The 18,068-nt window shown below is 33.6% G+C and overlaps 1 protein-coding gene across 2 annotated transcripts in view; it reads right to left on the minus strand.

Moving 5' to 3' along the window:
• Positions 1-18,068, minus strand: part of mtor (mechanistic target of rapamycin kinase) — a 361,262-nt gene that overhangs the window by 102,966 nt on the left and 240,228 nt on the right. For both annotated transcript variants that reach the window (XM_062057517.1, XM_062057510.1), the window contains exons 33-35: positions 16,315-16,392; positions 13,218-13,325; positions 6,752-6,877 (exon numbers count right to left, since the gene is read on the minus strand). In XM_062057517.1, coding sequence (XP_061913501.1) covers positions 6,752-6,877; positions 13,218-13,325; positions 16,315-16,392 — 312 coding nt within the window. The remainder of the gene's footprint in view (positions 1-6,751; positions 6,878-13,217; positions 13,326-16,314; positions 16,393-18,068) is intronic.

The following is an 18,068-nucleotide window of genomic DNA, read 5'->3' on the forward strand; positions in this document are numbered from 1 at the left end:
AATTTTGCAAAAAAACAAGAGCAAGCCTGATCCAAAACAGTGCTATAGCCTTAACAGCCATTATAACAAAATGAAAACAATGGAGAATAAAAAACGAAAAAAAATAAACCAAATGAGCAATGGACTTTATTTTTTATTTTATTTTATTTTTTTTACATATTTGAAAAGGAGTGAGAAGTTTACACTTATTTAATCCCACCCCTTTTCTTTAAATCATAAATTATTCTGAGCTAGAACTACCTGTTCACTCTATGTACAAACTTAATGAACTTGTATATACATAAATCATAAATATATACATACATATGCACACTACACACATACATAGCCACACCATTACCACTGGGGATCATGGAAATGGTATCATGCGACAACAGCAGCACCTCTGCCTCAATGGGCAACCCCACAATTTTAGAATGCTTCCTGGTAGTTTATTTATTTAGGCTTTGTACATTAATTGTGCAGTTTGATACAAAATAATATCATTAAATTTAAATATCTTTGACTGTAAGAATAGTGAATGAGTATGGTCCAGATATCCAACCCTGTCGATGATGCGTACAGCTCTTTTCTGAAGTATAGTTATTGAGTTTATGAGCTTTTATAATTATTCCCCAGACTTCCACACAGTAGGTTAAATATGGTAAGATTAATGAACAGTAGAGAATGTGGAGTGATTTGTGATCCAGAACCTGCTTTGCTTTATTTATTACTGAGATGCTTCTTGACAGCTTAGATTGTACATGTTTTATATGTGATTTCCAGTTAATTTGATAGTCAATTGTAACTCCAAGGAATTTTATTTCAAAAACCCTTTCAATATCCACCCCATCTATTTGTATATGCACCCTTGTTTCACTTGTCCTATTTCCAAACAGCATTAACTTAGTCTTAGTCAGGTTTAATGACAATTTATTATAGTCAAACCAAGTTTTTAATTTATTAATTTCTTCCATAATGACTTCCTGCTATTGATTTAAGTCAGCTCCTGAACAAAATATATTAGTGTCATCAGCAAATAACACTAATTTCAATAAGCTAGACACTTTACATATATCATTGATATACAGGATGAACAATTTTGGCCCCAACACTGACCCCTGGGGGACACCACAAGCAATGTCCAAACATGATGAACAGCAATCCCCCAACTTCACAAACTATTGTCTCTTATTTAGGTAACTTTTAGGCCAGTCTAGTACAACTCCCCTGATTCCATACTTTTCCATTTTATTGATTATTATATTATGGTTAATTGTGTCAATTGCTTTTTTTAGATCAATAAATATTCCCATTGCATATTGTTTCTTTTCTATGGCATTTGTGATTTCCTCTATTGTTTCAATTATTGCCATTGATGTAGATATGTTTGATCTAAACCCATATTGACAGTCAGAGAGTAATTTATGCTTTTCTATAAATGCATCTAACCTGTTATTGAATAGTTTTTCTAATATTTTAGAGAATTGTGGAAGTAAAGAGACGTGTCTATAGTTTGTGAAGTGGTACTTGCTCCCAGTTTTAAACAGAGGTATAACTTTTTAACTTTAAGTTAAGGTATAACTTTAGCTATTTTCATTTCATTTAGAAATGCGCCGGTTTGAAATGACAAATTACAAATATATGTTAATGGTTTTGATATCCCTGTAATGACCTTTTTCACCAATGCCATACTAATGTCATTGGAGTCAGTGGACATTTTGTTCTTACATTTGTTTACAATATCCAACACTTCTTCTTCACCCACTGCATTTAAAAACATACAATTGGGATTTCTCTCCAACAATCCCTCCATATTTTTACCAGTTGTCTGTGGATCTAGGATTTTTTCTGCAAGTTCGGGTCCAATACTTGCAAAGAATTTATTGAAGGCATTAGCCACATCTTCAATATTATCATTTTCTTTACCATCATTCGTGAAATACGTTGGATAGTTATTTGAAGAGGTATTGTTTCTTATAAAACTGTTTAATAAATTCCATATTCCTTTGATATTGTTTTTATTATCATTTAGTAATTTCTTATAATAGTCTCTCTTATTTGACCTTATAATATGAGTTCACTTGTTTTTATATTTTTTATATTTATTTTCTGCTTCTTTTGTTTTCAATCTTATAAATTCCCTGTAAAGAGTGTTTTTCTTTTTGCAAGCATTTTGCAATCCCTTTGTGATCCAAGGACAATTAGTATATTTTCTTTTACTGGTGCATTCTTTTATTGGGCAATTTTTATCATATAATGACCTAAATATTCTCAAGAATATATTTTAAGCACTATTAACGTCACCATTTTCATAAATTACATCCCAATTCTGCTCCAAGTAAATCATGTTTAAATGAACTCATGGATTCCTCTGATCTCGTTCTTCTGTATTGGGTTGGCTTTTCTAATTTTTTTGTCCTGTAGTTTCCATTAAATATCAGAAAAACTGGGAGGTGGTCAGTGATATCTTTGATCAATAGCCCACTTACGGTCTTATTCTCAATATCATTAGTGAATATGTTGTCGATTAGAGTGGGTCTGGTGATTTTGGGATATAGACTCATACTGTACATTATGTCAATGAAATTATCTATATCTTTATTTTTACTGGGATTTAACAGGTCAATATTAACGTCTCCACAAATGAAGACAGCTTTATTAACGTTACTCTTCTTTGAAAACAGGCATTCCATCCAATCTGTAAAATGTTCAATGCTTGTACCTGGCGATCTGTATATACAACTAATAATGACATTTCTACTTTTTTCCATACAAATTTCAACTGTTAGACATTCAAGTAGGTTATCAACCACAGTTGTCATATCATCCAGACGTTTGAATCTCAAGGTGTTATCCACATAGATTGCCACCCCTCCACCCCCCTTGTTTTGTATATTTACATTAATAAGGTCATAACCATCCAGTTCAAAATCTGTCACTTTTTCCCTGTTAATCCAAGTTTGATAATGCAATTATGTTAAATGGTTGTGAAAAGGTGTGTAAATGGTCCTTGATGTCCTTGAAATTCATGTTTAGGCTTCTACTATTGAAATGGATAATTAATAATTTGCCCTTAGTAATAATGTTCTGGTTGTACTGTTCATTGGTGTAGTAGCAGCAGTTCTCATTGATATTGAGGAGGAAATTATTGTCCAGGTCTATATCATGTTCCAAGTCTTGTAGGTGGTGCTCAGTGTATTGAGATGCTTTCAACTGTACATTGTCATATTCACTTATCAACTGAATTATGTGGCTAGTGTCATGGGTTGCATCTTGCGTATTGTCAATGTGTGTCATGATTGTGTTTGGTCGCTTTTACCTTACAGTCCAGTTCAAACGTCATATTCGTTCAGATATTCGATGTTTCTAATAACCAGCACTTTGGCGTTCTCCGGAGTACCGTTGAGTTTGATGAATACTTTACAGTTTGCAGTCCAAGTTTGTAGAATTTTCTTCTCTCCTCATTTCGCGTGCTTTTCGGGCTATATCAGCATTTTGTTTGGTCAAATGGTCGTTCGTGTATACGTTTGTTCATTTTAGCTTTCTTCCCTGTTTTAGCAACGCAATCTTGTGCTTTCTGTTTAAAAATCTCAGCACTACACTCGGCTTGTCGTTTGTTCCTCTCCTTGGCAAAAGGTGACATGCTTCGATGCTGTTACAGTCCAGTTGTATGTCCATGGACTGCATGAAGACCGCTACCTGTCACTCCATTGAAATAATCCAACTGCGCCGGCTCCCCTCCATTCGCTGGGGTCACAGCTCGTGCGTAAGACCGGGGTTTGATGCTAAGTCCGGTGATGATGACATCATTGATCCGTGTGTACTGCTCAATATCAGCAACTCTGTTCTCCAGAATTGCGATTTTGTTATTTTCTCCAGATTGTCAGCCCTCATCTGATCCAGCTGCCCAACAAGTGCCATGATAGTTTTCTGCTGCTCCTTGATCGTAGCAACTTCCTCGATCAGAGTGTCGATTGAATTTTTAAGTTCGCTATAATCAGCCATGGGCGCCATTTCGTCGTCGTAAGAGCGCACCGGCTAGTTACTGCAGACATTCACTTGTTAAATTAATCGCAAAATTCCTCCTTATATTATTAAACTTCAATTTTGGGAGTAAAATTTGAGAGCGCCAGTTCAGCTACCGGAACAGGAAGTGACATCACTTGCCAAAATGTTAAGCTTTTCTTGTAAATTGCGACTGTTATTGAGTAAAATTCCAACTTTTAATATTGCACAAATGTTCAATTTTTCTTGTAAAATTTTGACTTGATTTGAGTAAAATTATGACTTTTATTATAATACTGCCAACATTCAACCTTTTTCTTGTGAAATTGTGAACTTTTTCTTGTGAAATTCCTACTAATTTTTCACAACAAGCTTTTCGATATTTGCATAGTATGTATATATTATTAATGTTGTAAATACACATCTTTATATATCTAGAAAGGGTGGTCCTAAAGAGGGAGGCATTTTTCTCAGGTCTCAAGAAGGTAACAAATACAAGAATGTGTGTGTGTGTGTGTGTGTAACCAGCCAGGTGAAGGATGGAAAACAACACACATTACAGCAGGTCTGCATTCCTTGTTGCTGCATCCCTCACTTAAAGCGTGAGTGAAGTGTGCGTTTCCTCCATGTGAGGACCTGATGAGTCCCAAAGAGAAAGAGATGATGCAGTATTAGATGCTACCTGCTGGTTGTGTGAGCACACTGCAGCTAGTTCTGGATACATCAACTAACCCCCCCACTGAACCCAGCAGGCACAAGACATTGAAACAACATTGAGAACTTGTTGAATTAGGTACTGATGTTGAGCAACACAAATACAACGTTGAAACAACATGCTTTTTGTCAACGTTTAATCAATGTTGGGTTCTGATGTTGATTTGACCATTGAAATTTGGTCGTACAATGTTGAAACAACGTGCTTTATGATGACGTTTAATCAATGTTCGGCTCTGAAGTTGATTTGACCGTTGAAATTTGGTAATTTCCTAACCAATATTCTACAAATCTAATACAACGTTGAAACAACATGCTTTTTGACAACGTTTAATCAAAGTCAGGTTGTGACGTTGATTTGACATTGAAATGTGGTCATTTCCCAAACAATATTCTACAACACAAATGCAACGTTGAAATAACATACTTTTTGACAACGTTTAATCAATGTTGGGTTCTGACGTTGATTTGACCATTGAAATTTAGTCATTTCCCAACCAATATTCTACAACACAAATACAACGTTGAAACAAGATGTTTGACAACATTTAATCAATGTCGGGTTCTGATGTTGACCTGACCATTGAAATTTGGTCATTTTCCAACCAATATTCTTCAACACGGGGTGGCGTGGCGAAGTTTGTGAGTGGCCGTGCCAGCAATCGGAGGGTTGCTGGTTACTGGGGTTCAATCCCCACCTTCTACCATTATTCTACAACACAAATACACCATTGAAACAACATGCTTTTTGACAACGTTTAATCAATGTTGGGTTCTGATGTTAATTTGACCATTGAAATTTGGTCATACAATGTTGAAACAACGTGCTTTATGATGACGTTTAATCAATGTTGGGTTCTGAAGTTGATTTGACCGTTAAAATTTTGTCATTTCATGGCAGGCCAGTCTAGTACCCGCATTCTTTTACTATGAAGCCACGTTGATGTAACACGTGGCTTGGCATTGTCTTCCTGAAATAAGCAGGGGCGTCTATGGTAACGTTGCTTGGATGGCAACATATGTTGCTCCAAAACCTGTATGTACCTTTCAGCATAAATAGGGCCTTCACAGATGTGTAAGTTACCCATGTCTTGTGCACTAATACACCCCCATACCATCACAGATGCTGGCTTTTCAACTTTGCGCCTATAACAATCCGGATGGTTCTTTTCCTCTTTGGTCCGGAGGACACGACGTCCACAGTTTCCAAAAACAATTTGAAATGTGGACTCGTCAGACCACAGAACACTTTTCAACTTAGTATCAATCCATCTTAAATGAGCTCAGGCCCAGCGAAGCCGACGGCGTTTCTGGGTGTTGTTGATAAACGGTTTTTGCCTTGCATAGGAGAGTTTTAACTTGCACTTACAGATGTAGCGACCAACTGTAGTTACTGACAGTGGGTTTCTGAAGTGTTCCTGAGCCCATGTGGTGATATCCTTTACACACTGATGTCGCTTGTTGATGCAGTACAGCCTGAGGGATCGAAGGTCACGGGCTTAGCTGCTTACGTGCAGTGATTTCTCCAGATTCTCTGAACCCTTTGATGATATTACGGAGCGTAGATGGTGAAATCCCTAAATTCCTTGCTGGTTGAGAAAGGTTTTTCTTAAACTGTTCAACAATTTGCTCACGCATTTGTTGACAAAGTGGTGACCCTCGCCCCATCCTTGTTTGTGAATGACTGAGCATTTCATGGAATCTACTTTTATACCCAATCATGGCACCCACCTGTTCCCAATTTGCCTGTTCACTTGTTCAATGAGTGTTTGATGAGCATACCTCAACTTTATCAGTATTTATTGCCACCTTTCCCAACTTCTTTGTCACGTGTTGCTGGCATCAAATTCTAAAGTTAATAATTATTTGCAAAAAAAAAAAAGTTTATCAGTTTGAACATCAAATATGTTGTCTTTGTAGCATATTCAACTGAATATGGGTTGAAAATGATTTGCAAATCATTGTATTCTGTTTATATTTACATCTAACACAATTTCCCAACTCATATGGAAACAGGGTTTGTAAATAGAGTTGGTGTGAAGGTACTGACCAGACGTCCACTCTTGCCACACAGGCTGGCGTATTTCAGCCAGGTCCTCATGTCCTCGTGTGGGCTGATCACCAAGGAGCGCACCATCAGGATCCTCTGCCAGTCCTCCACAATACGCTGGCAGCCCTGAGGGGAGAACACACAGTGGGTGTGGATACTGAACGTTCAACTCACATGCTAACAGTTAGCATGCTAGCCAGGTAACTAAATAGTGACTGCAAAATGAGTAAAACAGCGAGCATGCATCAAGTAACTAAATATTTGTCAAAAAAGTTTATATCTGAAAAATTTGCTAAATAAATAACATGCTAACAGCTAGCATGCGTCATGTAACAAAAATGTTTAAAAAAAGTTAATACCTGAAAGATTTGCTAAAAAAATAACATGCTAACAGCTAATATGCGTAAAGTGACAAAATATTTGTAAAGAAGTTTATACTTGAAAAATGTGCTAACAAAATAACATGCTAACAGCTAGCATGCATTAAGTAACAAAATATTTTTCAAAAAAGTTTATACCTGAAAAATTTGCTAAAAAAAATAACACGCTAACAGCGACTATACATAAAGTAACAAAATATTTTTAAAGAGGTTTATCCCTGAAAAATTTGCTAAAAAAATAACATGCTAATATGTGTCAAGTAACAAAATATTTTTCAAAATATTTATACCTGAGAAATGTGCTAACCAAATAACATGCTAACAGCTAGCATCCGTCAAGTAACAAAAAATGTTTCAAAAAAGTTTATACCTGAACGATTTGCTAAAAAAATAACATGCTAACAGCTAATATGCGTAAAGTAACAACATTTTTTTAAAGAGGTTTATACCTGAAACATTTGCTAACCAAATAACATGCTAACAGCTAGCATGTGTTAAGTAACAAAATATTTTTCTAAAAAGTTTATAACTGAAAAATTTGGTAAAAAAATAACATGCTAACATGTGTCAAGTAACAAAATATTTTTTTAAAGAGGTTTAGACCTCAAATTTTTTCTTAGTATAATAACATACTAACAGCTAGCATGCATCAAGTAACAAAATATTTTTAAAGAGGTTTATACCTGACAAATTTGCTAAAAAAATAGCATGCCAATATGTGTCAAGTAACAAAATATTTTTTAAAGAGGTTTACACCTGAAAAGTTTTCTTAGTAAAATAATATGCATCAAGTAAAATATTTTTCAAAAAAGGTTATACCTGAAAAATATGCTAAATAAATAACATGCTAACAGCTAGCATGCGTTAAGTAACAAAATATTTTTCTAAAAGGTTTGTACCTGAAAAATTTGCTAAAAAAACAATATGCTAACATGCGTCAAGCAACAACATATTTTTTAAAGAAGTTTATACCTAAAAGTTTTGCTTAGTATAATAACATGCTAACAGTTAATATGCGTAAAGTAACAAAATATTTTTAAAGAGGTTTATACTTGAAACATTTGCTAAAAAAATAACATGCTAGCATGCGTCAAGTAACAAAATCTTTTTTTTAGGAGGTTTGTACCTGAAAAATGTGCTTAGTAATATCACATGCTAACAGCTAGCATGCGTCATGTAACAACAATGTTTAAAAAAAGTTAATACCTGAAAGATTTGCTAAAAAAATAACATGCTAACATGCATCAAAGTAACCAAATATTTTTAAAGAGATTTACACCAGAAACATTTGCTTAGTAAAATAACATGCTAACAGCTAGCATGCGTCAAGTAACAAAATATCTTTCAAAAAAGTTTGTACCTGAAAAATTTGCTAAAATAATAACATGCTAACAGCTAGCATGCGTCACGTAACTAAATATTTTTTTGATGTTTATGAGACGATGTTTATGAGACGATGTTTGTGAGATTGTATTTATGATATTATATTTATGAGATGATGTTTATGAGATGATGTTTATGACGGCCATACAGTGGGGGCTGTTACTGCTGAGTCAACAAACAATGGCTGACATTGTCTGCACAGAGAAGATTGACAGCAGATGAGAAATGATTTTTCGGGTGTGCAACATGATCTTTGAGGTCTTTTGGCACGGAGGCCATTACCTCATCTCAAGAAGTTCTGGACAAAAAAGGGAACATTTCAGTTTTGACCTATTTTACTGAAGTGGACAAAAAGAAAAGTCTGGAAAAACTGATTTTAAGGAGGAGTGGGACGCCGACTTCAGGGCAGAAAAATCATTATGTCAAAAAAAGGAGAGTTTGCTGACAAGACACAAAGAAAAAGTCTCATTTTTTGACGATTAGGGAAATGTTGGATAATTTTTTTTCAAAAGGCTTGTAAATAATATGCCTGAATAAAGTACTTATTTCCACTGTGACATAAAACATAAATGTTAATATTCTCTAATAATACTTGTGTGGATATTAAAACTATATAATGTCAATCAACAAGTGTCAACATGACTTCACACTAACATTCTGACCACTCAATCGCCCCCTTTTTTTTACAGCAAACATTATGGTAGTTTTTACAGCATATTACTGTAAATGGAACATTTCAAACGTATTATTAATCATCTGGAATGGATTTATGCTGTCTTTTAATTGAAGTGGAGTGGTTATTAGTTTCTTGGCGACACCTAGTGGGTACTAAAAATAAATATATCCTATTGTGGCCAAACAGCTCCATTTTTGTTTAATCTGACCACAGAACTTTCCTCCAGAAGGTCTTATCTTTGTCCATGTGATATCAGATGAAACAAAAATGGAGCTGTTTGGCCACAATACCCAGCAATTAGTTTGGAGGAGAAAAGGTGAGGCCTTTAATCCCAGGAACACTATACCTACCGTCAAGCATGGTGAATAGTATTATGCTCTGGGCCTGTTTTGCTGCCAATGGAACTGGTGCTTTACAGAGAGTAAATGGGACAATGAAAAAGGAGGATTACCTCCAAATTTTTCAGGACAAGCTAAAATCATCAGCCCGAAGGTTGGGTCTTGGGTGCAGTTGGGTGTTCCAACAGGACAATGACCCCAAACACACGTCAAAAGTGGTAAAGGAATGGCTAAATCAGGCTAGAATGAAGGTTTTAGAATGGCCTTTACCAAAGTCCTGACTTAAACGTGTGGACAATGCTGAAGAAACAAGTCCATGTCAGAAAACCAACACATTTAGCTGAACTGCACCAATTTTGTCAAGAGGAGTGGTCAAAAAATTCAAGCAGAAGCTTGTGGATGGCTACCAAAAGCACCTTATTGCAGTGAAACTTGCCAAGGGACATGTAAGCAAATACTAACATTGCTGTATGTATACTTTTGACCCAGCAGATTTGCTCACATTTTAAGTAGAGCCATAATAAATTCATAAAAGAACCAAACTTCATGAATGTTTTTTGTGACCAACAAGTATGTGCTCCAATCACTCTATCACAAAAAAACAAGAGTTGTAGAAATGATTGGAAACTCAAGACAGCAATGACATTATGTTCTTTACAAGTGTATGTAAACTTTTGACCACCACTGTATATATATATATATATATATATATATATATATATATATATATATATATATATATATATATATATATATATATATATATATATATATATATATATATATATATGTACATATATATATACACATACATATACAAACACATACATATACATATATACATACATATATATATATATATATATATATATATATATATATATATATATATATATATATATATATATACATACATACACATATACACACACATATACATTTATATATATATATATACATATACACATAAATATATACACACACATACATACATATATATATATATATATATATATATATATATATATATATATATATATATATATATATATATATATATATATATATATATATATATACACATAAATATATACACACACATACAGGTATATATAAATATATATAAATATATATATATATATATATATATATATATATATATATATATATATATATATATATATATATATATATATATATATATATATATATATATATATATATATTAGGGGTGTAACGGTACGTGTATTTGTATTGAACCGTTTCGGTATAGGGGGTTCGCTTCAGTTCGGAGGTGTACCGAACGAGTTTCCACACGAACATATAAAGCTAAGCTAAAGTCTTAACAAGCTGCTCCGCTTCCTTCTGCCTGTCTCTGTCAGTACACAGCACCCAGCTATGTCCCACCCAGCGGTAACAGCCAATCAGCAGTGCATATTCAGCGCGCATGTAGTCAGTGCTTAGCGTTTAGCAGGTAAGCATCAGGCAGCGGACTCTCCCCAAATTATAATAAACACCTCCCAGTCAACTACTAGTAACATCACTATTAGCCCGTTGACCTTCTAGAAATATAAAAGGCAGCTCAGATCACTCGCAGTCCTGGCTTGAGGTGAAGGCTAATTCGCTTTTAGCGTAACGTTAGCTCATTTTGCGGTGTGTGTGTGTGTTACGGACAGCAAAGCCCTGTCTGTCTGTTATTTCACTTGACCTTTTTCTGTGTTGATTGAGCTGTGTTGAAGCAGCAAAAAAGGACGTTATATTAAATGAAGAGTTTCTGTCTCTGATAGTTGATATAATAATGTAACTGCATCATTAAGCCTACATGAACTCCATGGTGTTCAGGGATGAATATTGTTATTGTACTATTTGCTATCCTATTGCTATTGTACTATTTTTTCAGCTATAGTTACATTAATCATTAGTAATGGAGCAGCCTAGTTTTGAATGGCAGGGTCCCTGCTATCACATGTTGATACAAATATAACATTTACATAATACAAATCAACTACAGGCTTCCCAAATGCTGTAAAAATTTAAGCATGATGAGTTGACTTGAAACTGTTTAATGTTGCACTTTTTATATGTAGAAGAAAAGTTTTGTTATTTTTTTTAATTTGAGCAACAACCTGAGGCAGTTTAATGTTGATTAACGTTGGCAGAATTATTATAGTGTTCCCAATGTTAAAAGGATAAAGCCATTGTTTACAAATTTGGTAAATAAATAACCAAAACATTTGTATTTCGTTGTTTTCTTACTGTACCGAAAATTAATCGAATCGTGACCTCTAAACCGAGGTACGTACCGAACCGAAATGTTTGTGTACCGTTACACCCCTAATATATATATATATATATATATATATATATATATATATATATATATATACACACTGCCATGTTGTTATCCTTGATAAACAACGGTACCGTATTTTTCGGACTATAAGTTGCAGTTTTTTTCATAGTTTGGCCGGGGGTGCGACTTATACTCAGGAGCGACTTATGTGTGAAATTATTAACACATTACCGTAAAATATCAAATAATATTATTTAGCTCATTCACGTAAGAGACTAGACGTATAAGATTTCATGGGCTTTAGCGATTAGGAGTGACAGATTGTTTGGTAAACGTATAGCATGTTCTATATGTTATAGTTATATGAATGACTCTTACCATAATATGTTACGTTAACATACCAGGCACGTTCTCAGTTGGTTATTTATGCATCATATAACATACACTTATTCAGCCTGTTGTTCACTATTCTTTATTTATTTTAAATTGCCTTTCAAATGTCTATTCTTGGTGTTGGGTTTTATCAAATACATTTCCCCAAAAAATTTGACTTATATATGTTCATTTCCTTCTTTATTATGCATTTTCGCTTATACACCGGTGCGACTTATACTCCAAATTACGGTACTTGTTGGATGAATGAATGTGTATTTAATTCATGCAGGGGAATTTGAAGTGTATATAAATAGTCTTAGCAAGCAAAAATGTCACAACGTATGTCACGTACTTCCTGAGTTTGTGACCAATACCAAAATAAAACGCCAAAAAATGTAAGAAAAGTTTGTGATGGTAAGAAACAGCGATGTAATCACTGTCGTATCGGCCATCGATTGATACTACACTTGGTATCGTGGATAATTGTACTGACCTGCCCACTAATGTTTACATTCAAGAGTTCTAGCCTAGGGGTTCGCATGGCTTCTTGCATTCTCTTACAGTGTAGCGAAGCATGTTTAGCTATTCCTCATCCTCCAGTGATACTATATACTTGAACGAAATGTACTTCATTTGCCGCCATGAAAGCGAGGATTGGTAATTTAGAATCGTCTTTGGACTCTGGAGGGACGTTAGCCGCAAGCGAGGGCGTTGCGTCGCATCAAATTTGAGGTTAAAAAAGCGTCACGGTGCATTGTCACGATATGAGGACAGTATTCAAATGTTTATGTTGAATGTTCCACAGGTGAGTGGATGTTTACCTGCAGTCTCTCCCACATGTTAAGTGTTCCACAGGTGAGTGGATGTTTACCTACAGCCTCTCCCACATGTTAAATGTTCCACAGGTGAGTGGATGTTTACCTGCAGCCTCTCCCACATGTTAAATCTTCCACAGGTGAGTGGATGTTTACCTGCAGTCTCTCCCATATGTTAAGTGTTCCACAGGTGAGTGGATGTTTACCTGCAGCCTCTCCCACCAGGTGTCCCTGATGATGTCCCTCCTCTCGGGGACCAGCTTGTACTGGATCACCTCCTCCAGCTCTGACAGCATCTGGCAAGACACCATGGCCTGGGAACACACCCGCGTTACTACTACATGTACTACTACATGCAGTACTATGATAAGTTTTTGTTAGTTTTTTATGTTTTCTTTGTATGTTTTATGCCTTTTTTGTCAAAGAAAACTAACTTTTGATAGAGCAAACACAAAATAAATGTAATTGGAGCCATAATTATGTCAATAATTCATAACAACATTGATTTTGATTTATTATTATTTTTTGAGCAATGACAGCTTTAAAGAAAAATCCCACTAAAATGATTGGGGATCTAAAAGGGCCCCAATCATAAAAGTGTTAAAATGAGTCATACTTTCAACACTTACATCTCTAGATCAACTTTAGATCTGTTGATTGTCTTTTTTTTTTTTTTTTTACATCTTTTTTTTTGTTTCTTTATGCCTTTTTTGTCAAAGAAAACTTTGTTTTTTATGTGGCAAAAACACAAAAAATGCAATACTTTCCTCAAAAACCACGCAGTAGCCATGTTTACATGGACAAAAATCATCTAAATAAAGGCCCAATTAGAGTAAAGATGCTACTTATTGGAACCTTAAGTAGGTCAATAATTCATAACATTAATTTCGATTCATTAATTTTTTTTTGAGCAAAAAAATCCCACTAAAATTATTTGTGATCCAAATCCACTTTTTTTTACTTTCAACACTTAAATCTCTAAATCAATTTCAGATCTATCCGTCAATATAAAGTTATTTATTTTTATGATTCATGCCCTTTTTGTCAAAACCCTGTTTTTATGACAATCAAACAAAATATGCAATATTTTCCTTTAAAAAATGTTCAAAGTGTAATATTAGATGTGAAATAATTGGAGCCTTAAATATGTCAATAATTCGTAACAACATTAATTCATTATTATTTTTTGATAAAAAAAATCCCACTAAACTTCTTGGGGACCCAAAAGGGTCCCACTCATAAAAGTATTAAAAATAAGTCAAACTTTTTTTTGTTGTTGTTTACTTTCAACGCTTAATTCTCTTGATAAACTTTAGATCTATCTGTTGATTATATTAAATATTAATTTGTTTGTATTTTTGTTTGTTTTATGGCCTTTATGTCAAAGAAAACAACTTCTTTATATGGCAAACTCACAAAATATGCAACATTTTCCTCAAAAAATATTTCAAAGTGTAATATTTGATGTGAAATAATCGGAGCCTTAAATATGTCAATAATTCATAACTACATTGATTTTGATTAATTATAATTTTTTTTAGCAAAAAATCATATTAAAATTTTTAGGGACCCAAAAAATATGCAAAATTTTCCTCAAAAAATGTTCAAAGTATAATATTTGATGTGAAGTAATCGGAGCCTTAAATAGGTCAATAATTCATAACAACATTGATTTTAATTCATTATTGTGTTTTGAGCAATGACAGTATAAAAAAAAAATCCCACTAAAATGATTAGGGATCCATAAGGGTCTCCACTCAGTAAAGTGTTAAAAATAGGATATGCTTTTTTTTCTTTTACTTGCAACGCTTAAGTCTCAAGATCAACTTCAGATCTATTCATTAATTATTATTTTTGGGTTTAAAAAAAAAAAAAAAAATTGTTGCAACAACATTAATTTTGATTCATTATTATGTTTTGAGCAATGACAGTATAAAAAAAATCATGCAAAAATTATTGGGGATCCAAAAGGGTCCTTACTCATAAAAGTGTTAAAAATAGGTCTTTTTTTTTTTTTAACTTTTGTTTTACATTCAATGCTTAAAACTTCAGATTTATTGATCGATTATAAGTTTTTGGGGTTATTAAAGTTCTTTTTTGTTGTAACAACATTCATTTTGATTCAATATTATTTTTTGAGCAATGACAGTTTAAAACATCACGCTTGAATTCTTGGGTCTGTATTTATAAAGGTGTTAAAAATAGGTCATACTTTGGCTTTACTTTTAACGCTTAAGTCTGAGAGATCAACTTCAGATTTACCTGTCGATTATAAGTTTGTATTTGTTATTGTTTTGTTTTATTTTATGCCCTTTTTTCACAAGCACAAAATACACAATATTTTCCCCAAAAATATTTTTTAAGATGGAATCTTTGCTGTGAAGCAATCGGATATGTCAATAATTCATGACAACATTGATTTTGATTGATTATTATTTTTGAGCAATGACAGTTAAAAAAAAAATACCACGCACAAATCTTAGGGATCCAAAAGGGTCCCACTTATAAATGTGTTAAAATAAGTTGTACTTTTTTTTTCAACATTTAAATCTCTAGATCAACTTTTAGATCTATCTGTTGATATAACATTTTCTTTTTCAAATGTTTTATGCTCTTTTTGTTCAAGAAATACTTTTTTGTACAGCAAAAACACAAAATATGCAACATTTCCCTTTAAAATTTTTTTCAAAGTGTAGTATTTGATGTGACGTAATTGGAGCCTTAAATATGTAAATAATTCATAACAACATTGATTTTAATTCATTATTATTTTGTTTTAGTGATGAGCTTAAAAAAAAATAAAAATCCCACAAACTATTGGGGATCCAAAAGAGTCCCACACAATTTTTTTTTTTAACATTTAAATCTCTAGATGAACTTCAAGTCTATCTTTTGATTATAATTTGTTATTATTTTTATGTTTTTTTTTGTATGTTTGTTTTATGCAGTTTTTGTCATGTAAAACTAAGTGTTAATGTCAAACACCCAAAAATGTGCACAATATTCCCCAATAAATATGTTAAAGTTTAATATTTGATGTGAAGTAATTGGAGCCTTAAATATGTCAATAATTCATAACAACGTTGATTTTGATTCATTATTATTTTTGAGCAATGATAGTTTTAATGGCAGCTCTGTGTTATTAGAGTCAACATTTCAACTTTTTCTCATTACATTTCACCCGTTTGCTCTTTGATGTGTTTTAATTTGTCAAGAGTATTTCTCAGAATGGCCGTTAGAACATGAACGTGGTGGTCATGGCTGTGGGCGACCTGCAACCAGGTCAAACATGTTTGCACTCACCCCGTAGGCTCGACTGTAGCTCTCTCCTGCCATGGCCGTCAGCTCGGCATCCAGCAGGTCTCTGGCCTTGTCGATGCACTGCAGAACAAAACATTTTGTTACTGTAAGAATACATGATAAGAGTACATCTAGGTGCAGACATGTCTGTTGTCAGGCTATAAACTTTCCAAGTGAGGGAGAGCGAGGTCATATGGTGCTGGTTATAAAGTACAGTAGTTTGAAATAAATGTGCTGGGAAAAATCAAACAACAACATGGACGTTACGTCACTTCATGCAACGCTGCACAACATCAACTTCAACCTTTTCCTCCACTTCTCCATCTTGATTAAATGTGTTTTTTCCAATGAAAGAGGTCATGAAGGTCTAGTGTTACTGGTCAATAACAACAATATAGTGAAACTGTATTTATGTTATTCACATGTGAATAATGCTGTATAATAGACTGTATTTATATTATTGACATGTGAATAATGCTGTACAATAGACTGTATTTATATTATTCACGTGTGAATAATGCTGTACAATAGACTGTATTTATATTATTCATATGTGAATAATGCTTTATAATAGACTGTATTTATAATATTGACATGTGAATAATGCTGTATAATACACTGTATTTATATTATTCACATGTGAATAATGCTGTACAATAGACTGTATTTATATTATTCACATGTGAATAATGCTGTATAATAGACTGTATTTATATTATTCACATGTGAATAATGCTGTATAGTAGACTGTATTTATATTATTTACATGTGAATAATGCTGTATAATAGACTGTATTTATATTATTCACATGTAAAAAATACCTAAGTATTTATTGTATATTGTGAGCGAACTGAGGTGCTGAATCTCCCCCAGGGATCAATAAAGTACTTTCTATTCTATTCTAAACACTACTGGAGCTTGCAACGAACACGAGCTGGCAACTAGCGAGCTAAACGTTATAAAAATGGGAGCCATTACCTCCCTGCTTGGCACTCAGCATCAAGGGTTGGAATTGGGGGTTAAATCACCAAAAATGATTCCCGGGCATGGCCACCGCTGCTGCTCACTGCTCTCCTCACCTCCCAGGGGGTGAGGGTGATGGGTCAAATGCAGAGGGTAATCTCACCACACCTAGTGTGTGTGTGACAATCATTGGTACTTTCGAATCGCTAGTGGTCTTAGTTGCTAACATGAATACTCTAATATTATCAAGTTTCTATTATAAACTTGCGAGGTACAATGGCCACGTTTTTAATGTTAATTTAATGACATTTCAATTTGTGTTATAATTGCGGGGAGAAGATTAAAAATATATATTTAAATATGCTTGACTGTATTTTTGCAACATGTCACCTTTAGGACCAGTTTCACTTTATACAGGATGCACTGTCAAGTCCGGACTATAAGGCGCTACTTTTTTTCCCTACGCTTTAAACCCTGCGGCCTACAAAACAGTGCAGCTAATTATAAATCATAATGCAAATACTTTTAAAACAAATAAGAAGACAATGAATAGTAAGGGTGTGAAAAAAACATTCATTTCCAAATTAATCGCGATTTTTATTTCTAATGATTAAAAAAAAAATGTAATCTGTGCTGTGCAGCCACTCAGACAAATCATCATGTTAATGTAGATGATCTATAACTGTTGTAGACATTTACTTTAGAAGAGATACTTCTCTTGTTGCCTTGTTTGTATTTGACTTTATTAAATGTTTGGCTAGATTTTAAGTAATATAATACATTTATTTTAAGT

Source organism: Entelurus aequoreus, linkage group LG01, assembly GCF_033978785.1.
Source record: "Entelurus aequoreus isolate RoL-2023_Sb linkage group LG01, RoL_Eaeq_v1.1, whole genome shotgun sequence".
Taxonomy (NCBI): Eukaryota; Metazoa; Chordata; class Actinopteri; order Syngnathiformes; family Syngnathidae; genus Entelurus; species Entelurus aequoreus.